The 6566-nt window shown below is 33.4% G+C and overlaps 1 protein-coding gene and 1 long non-coding RNA gene across 3 annotated transcripts in view; one reads left to right on the top strand and one right to left on the bottom strand.

Annotated features, from left to right (window-relative positions):
* LOC100175030 (SCO-spondin) overlaps positions 1–6478 on the bottom strand; it is a 12270-nt gene extending 5792 nt beyond the window's left edge. The window contains exons 1-5 of one of the 2 annotated variants that reach the window (XM_002122555.5): positions 3170–3258; positions 3017–3093; positions 601–736; positions 484–538; positions 258–344 (exon numbers count right to left, since the gene is read on the bottom strand). In XM_002122555.5, the coding sequence (XP_002122591.2) occupies positions 258–344; positions 484–538; positions 601–736; positions 3017–3093; positions 3170–3221 (407 nt within the window). In that variant the 5' untranslated portion in view covers positions 3222–3258. Of the gene's footprint in view, positions 1–257; positions 345–483; positions 539–600; positions 737–3016; positions 3094–3169; positions 3259–6432 lie in introns of those variants that run through there. The other variant, XM_026838516.1, reaches the window with a different exon arrangement.
* LOC113475076 lies at positions 4281–5491 on the top strand. The gene is made up of 2 exons (XR_003396816.1): positions 4281–4365; positions 4740–5491. It is a non-coding gene; the product is annotated as an uncharacterized LOC113475076 (long non-coding RNA).
* Positions 6479–6566: the final 88 nt, after the last annotated feature.

Here is a 6566-nt window from a genome sequence, read left to right as displayed (position 1 = left end):
TGTGGACCTATGTGTCCTTGGACAAGACACTAAACGGCATTTGCTCCAACCCAGTGGGCACCATGGGTTGTCTAAATTATCAGCCATACATAAAAAAATGAAAAAATCCCCCCCAAAAAATAATCACCGACAGAGTAAAATACACGGTAACTCGTAAGCTGGCACGAGGTGTATAAACACACGTGTTATAACGACTGTCGTTTTCCGGCCACGCGAGGATAAAGTAAGTTACATTCATTTATGATAACATTACTTACATTTGTAAGCAATCTCTCTGTCTGATTTGAACACCCCCTCTTCCACATGACACGCTACAACTTCCCCAATTGCTCCATGAACTGAGACTATAATTTATAATAAACTTTTTTTGCATTGTTTTTATTCATTTAAACTATTAAATTAATAAAAAAGCTTTTACACAACAAACAGCAAAATTCATGTTTTAAATTAAAATAAAATAAATTAAGTACTATTCAAAATTACCTTACGGGTTGATTGGTAATACACGGCATTTCACAAGGCTTCGCTTGGTAAAGCTCTGTAAGTTAGAACAATTAAATGCATTTCCATTCGTGTTGCTTAAGCTACCAATTGCTATACCTTGTCCGCAGATTGTCAAATGAACAGAAATTTCGCCCGCAATTGAGCAATTTCGATATCTCTCCTGCACACCAACTATCCCACATACAGTGGCGTTGCAAGTAGACCATTCCGTCCAGTCGGAGAGAAGGCGTGCCTATATACACATATACATAAACAAGTTACTAGAATAGGTGATAATACGCATGTACTGGGTATCGGCATTTGTATTCTTAACCGCACCCAAACCGAGTTAATGAGAAAATATTCTCCCGCAACTTATTTGTTGTATGTTTAAAATAAACATGAGATAATAATCTTCTGGCAACCAACGCAAGTTCCTCGGACATTTGTTGTGTTTGTAAATGCAACAGCGTCATTTTTACATCGCATATGGGCGGTTTCATTTGCTAAAATCCGAAAGTACGCGGCAAATGAGCGATTGTTGAAATAATCGTCAAGCAACATTCCTTCTCATGATTTTATTTGTAACAGAATCAATCTTTCTTAAAATTTAATTTAATATTCTTCAATTAATATTTAACTCTAGTGATCTATAACACCAGCTAATAACAAAAATAAGTTTACTTTGCTATACGTATAATATTTAACGTATGTTTTTGTTTTACCTTATTTAGTTTATTTTACATTACTTTTAAATCAAAACTTTTTCCCATAGTGATCGCAATGACGGATTCAGAAGATTTTCGCAGTTTTATTCTTGCAGTTTAAACATATTATAGACAATGTTATACCAGAGTAAAAACAAATAATAAATAAAAGGACTGAACACAGAAACTCGAATTTGGTTTTTCTAAGAATTGGGCGTTGACTGTTTCTATGTTTTCTTGATCAATATCAGGTAAATATTATTACCAAGCAAAAGAGGCAGAAAGAATTTTGACTGGCCGCAAATTTTCGGAATAGAAAGTCAGCGGGTTCATATTCATTGACTTTATGTTTTGGAGTTTATTTTGCAACAAAACCACAAATAAACTAAAGCTCGAAAGCGGTTTCTTAATTGGAATAGATTTTCAACTGTTTGTGATTATGTTTGCATTGTACCAAACTTGCGGTATACACATATAGCATTACGATTAGGGTTAAGACTTACACATGTGTGCACACAAAATATTTTAAACAATATATATAATAAAGTAAGTTTTCATGAAAAGCGAAAAGAAATTAATAAACCTGTGACCTTAATCTTTTAAAATCGGCGGCGATATTTTAATACTGCTTTTGAAAAGGAGGTGGTCAAAATGTTATCCTTTCGAAACCAAACTTTGTTTGCATCATTTATACTTAAATTAGGTATAACTATAGGAAGGGCAAACAAATACACATTAGACAGTTATTTGCGAATGATTATTATTTTACAATTATTCCCAAGGCTGGCGCGACGCTAGTAACTATTGTTTAGGTATAAAGCAAAGGCATATTATACACGGTAAATTCGTGAGTCACGTTCCGCAAGTAGAGTTCGCCACTATTCGCATCGTTGCATAAACGTTTTAAACTAGGTCAAGTAATGTATCTTCTGATGTGACAAACGATAATAAGACAAAAGTAATGATGGAGAGACAACATTGAGCAGTCACTTTGTCTCGGATAAAGGAGGAAGATAGTACGAACTTTTTGTTAGGGCTGATAAAGGGCTTTAATGAATGAACACGTGTGAATCAATTTGTGGCAAAAAGAAATATTTTTTTATTAATAGGTATTATTAATTTTCTGTTATTACAAAATTTATCAATTGATCTTCTAACAATGCCCCTTACTGTTTGAACAATAGCAATTCTTCATACAATAATATACTGTATAGTTACATGATAAAAACTATAGCAGTCGGTGAAGAAAAGAATGTCCAACCTAAAGCGTACAATACTATTCTGTTTTTTATACGTGTATTTCTAATAATGTATAGCGGAATGAGGAAAGATGGGACACCTTTCATTCTATTTTCTCCCCCGTTTTCTCTCTCTCTATATTTATTTAATTACCAAAATTTCCAAGATTTTTAAACTGGCTTACCCCACTTGTTTTCAAACCGATAAAATTACACCCAATGTGCAAAACGCAAAATAACTCTTGGTGTGTTTTAATGTATGTTTTGAACTGTTGTCGAATAATAAAGGAATGATAGTACTAATTCATAGTATCACCCAAAACCTTTATATATATTGAGTTTAAACAATATTTGTTTAAGTGTCCCGCCGATAAAACTAAAATAACTGAATTATTTTTGGCGTTGAACGAATATATATATAGGTATGACCGTAAAAGGTAATTGCGTATTAAAGCGGTAATGCATATATATTTTTATTTGTGGGGTTGTGATGTATGCAAAACATGTTAATCCAGTTATTACGGTTTCAAGTACGTTTAGTAAATGCAACGTTGGTGAATTAATAAAGTTTACAAAACACATTCCAACCTGATTAACTAAACTTCTAACAAATCTTTTCTCTTGCCTTTCAAATGTTTGACTCGTCATCTTTTGCATCGAAATACCTGAAACGAAACAATCGTTTATGTTACTTCAATAAACTAAAACTAAATGCATTCTACCCCTTCCGCAAAAACTTACCTCGTATAGTTTTCACCACGCAGAAGATTGTTATCATTACCAGCAAATTCATGATTAGAAAACGGAACTTTGTTTGATTTAACTTAAAACTATCTAGGCACAAATAAATGTATTTATTTAAACATACTTAACACAAAATTATTGTGTAGTAGTGTCTATCAACGAATCTATTTTGAAAATTTTAAGTCGAAGCAGCGCTTAAAGCGATTTCTAGCCGGTAACTTATGCATACCTAAAATACAAATGTATTCTTCATCAAACACCTTTAATTTGATTCTAATATTCATAGAAACGTCGAAATATGTTACACTGGGCAGGTATATATTCTAGCATGACTAAAGCGGGATTATTGATTTAAAAAACTTTAAGTTTCAATTAGAGCTGTATATATACCTGCTATGGTTTATCCTCTGCAGATTTAGATATATTATCTTTCTTTCAGGATATTACAGGTGAACCTATGAGAGCTTTTCTCTGCCCTATATAACTGGCCATTTTTTCTGTTGATTTTACAGCTAACATTTTACTGGTCGTACTACTTTCTTTTCATTTTGTTTTGTTTCAGCGACGTAGCAAAGGCCGTTTGGAGAACTCGTTTTCTTTTAAGGCCAGGGGCGATTATGACTATGATGCTGCTGTCGTAATAACGCTTGTTGCATCACAGAACAATCTGTTAATGTTTTCAGAGCAAAGAAAGACACAGCCTATAAAACAAGTTTTTAATTGTTAGATTGTGAAATTTAAAAAAAGATTGACATTTCAATGATGGTATTATTTATTTAGAAGCACTGTCGTTGTTAACCGCATTATTAAAGTATAAATTATGCCAATATATGATCGGCGTATCTAGGAATACAAGTTTTTGCCTAAAGCGGTTTTAATATGTTAAATGAGACTGATTGATCGCTCTAATAAAAGCTAATAAATACATATATATGCACGTGTTCGACTTTACTGCGATCGTATGTCTATTTTATGACTTTAATTAAATTTTTATGACGTATTGTGAGTATATAAAATCAATTCATATTGGAAAATAAACCTTTTCACAGTGGCACATACAATTTCTAGCATACGAAATATGGGGTTAACTGCATTTCTCCTGTCTTCCCTCTTTCTCTCTTTCAAAATTTTACCGGGCTTGACAGTTGTCTAACCAAATGCAAACACCGATACCAATTGTACAGTATTGTGGGGTAAGATGAGATACCTTTAGCACACCAATATATCCTGATCGCCTTTTAAATAATAAATAAAGGATTTTGCGAGTCGCCAGGACGCGCGGTTTTATAATTCTTTGAATATTTTTTTACTATACCGAATGAGACAAGAAAATATAATGAAGGAGTCCCACCCTCCCCCACTCTAATAAATGAAATGGTCTAGGCCCCACATTATAAACATCTGGGCTTCATCTAAACTTTTTTTGCAAAGTTAAGTTACAAAAGTTCAAAATAATAATAATATAATAGTAACTTTTAATTTGTCTCTTCGATTACAGTAGCGAAGATTTAGAAATGGTCTGTTATAACGCTCAGGTCCGTTATAACTCTCATGAAATAAGTTACAGTTACAGAAAACCAAGAAACAGCGATTTGCCAGGATACATTTTCTTCAGTGGTGTTGTATTGAATTTATATCAACAAAAGATGGCGCAAAACTCCAGCTGCTTCGAGTGACAAACAACTTATTAACTAAAACCGCTGGAAAACTAGTTTAACTTATCACTTACAGACTCGCTGATCAATCGAATAAGCAGGAATAATAAAACTAATGATGAACAATTTTATTTGCGTAAATACTGAGAAAGATAACGTCCGGATTCAACAACGAGAATGTCTGCATTCGGTCAGCTGTCTGCTAGTTAAGCAGTCCTGACCTAGACCAAGGTAACATTACAAAAGTCCGATTATGTTCGACATTTTTTGGACCTTTTTGTGCGGAAATCGCCTATGCAAATGCATGGCAGTCTTATTTCAGTGCGTCTACGGACTAGAAAACATAGAAATCAATAATTTACTATTTAGAATATTAAATCTCTTATCCAGTTTTATAGATAGTAATTTGCAAAACTATATGTCCTATAATTTACCAGTTTGACTAGTTTTTATCGCACAGTATGATTTACGAATTTACACTACCTTTGGGGCTAATACTGGTTGCAATCAACTTATAGTTTACAGAATAGTCTGTATACTTCATAGTTATACCCATTGGTATTAATTTAGCCGTATGTACAATAACACTTCAATCTTGGTGTTAAAATATTCAAAACTTATCTCTGTTATATAAATATATGCGAATAAATGTTTAAAACATTTCTCTATTAAATATTGTTTTTTTTCCGTAAATGTCACTTAAAGGGGCTTAAACCAACGAAAATATATAGTAGAGTGGTGTAAGACGAGACTCCTGAAGAAATCTGTCCAATATGTTTGGGTGATACCTCGGGTGACCTTTATTAGTTGACATCACCTTAAAGAGCTCAAAAACCCTCAAAAGTACATCGCTTTAATAAATAGAGTGAGTTTTTTTTCTAATTCCAACGACACCTTACTTGTTTTAATCGGTTCTATATAACCAAAAGTATTCCAGCTGAAAACACCGTGGATTTCATAAAACTGATTTGAAAGTTGCGTGGCGAAAAAAAATTAGATGTTTATTATACTCACGTGAAAAACCACTTCACAAAATTGTTGAAGCGTGGCCGGTTTCATTCAGAAAGGCGCAAGGCAGCGTTTTCGGCGAGACTCAGCATACAGTTTTAAACCAGAATATCCAGAAGCTGAACTGACATCTGATAGTTCAACTGATCACAGCTCGGTATATCAAAGAATGTCACTGATCCTTCTAAATCTATTCCTTGCATTAATGACCGACACTTGTAAACTTAGCAAACGCGCATTATACAGCAATCTGTAGTCTAGAGAATAAAAAAGCAGGTTTAGCTTTTATACGAATAAAATCAGTCAGCACGTGACTAGTACGTTCCTACATCACAACCACGGAGCTCGTAGTAAAAAAAAGGATAGCGCTAGAGATCACTGTTTGTGAACGAATAACTATACGCCTATGCTATTCCGATTTTAAAAGCAACTTCCCCAATTGCTCCATGAACTGAGACTATAATTTATAATAAACTTGTTTTGCATTGTTTTTATTCATTTAAAGTATTAAATTAATAAAAAAGCTTTTACACAACAAAGAGCAAAATTCATGTTTTAAATTAAAATAAAGCACAATTAAGCACTATTCAAAATTACCTTACGGGTTGGTTGGTAATACACGGCATTTCACAAGGCTTCGCTTGGTAAAGCTCTGTAAGTTAGAACAATTAAATGCATTTCCATTCGTGTTGCTTAAGCTACCAATTGCTATACCTTGTCCGCAGATTGTC

This window comes from Ciona intestinalis, unplaced genomic scaffold (genome assembly GCF_000224145.3).
Source record: "Ciona intestinalis unplaced genomic scaffold, KH HT000095.1, whole genome shotgun sequence".
Taxonomy (NCBI): Eukaryota; Metazoa; Chordata; class Ascidiacea; order Phlebobranchia; family Cionidae; genus Ciona; species Ciona intestinalis.
The sequence above is the reverse complement of the archived record's forward strand: the minus strand, read 5'-3'. Positions and strand labels throughout refer to the sequence as shown.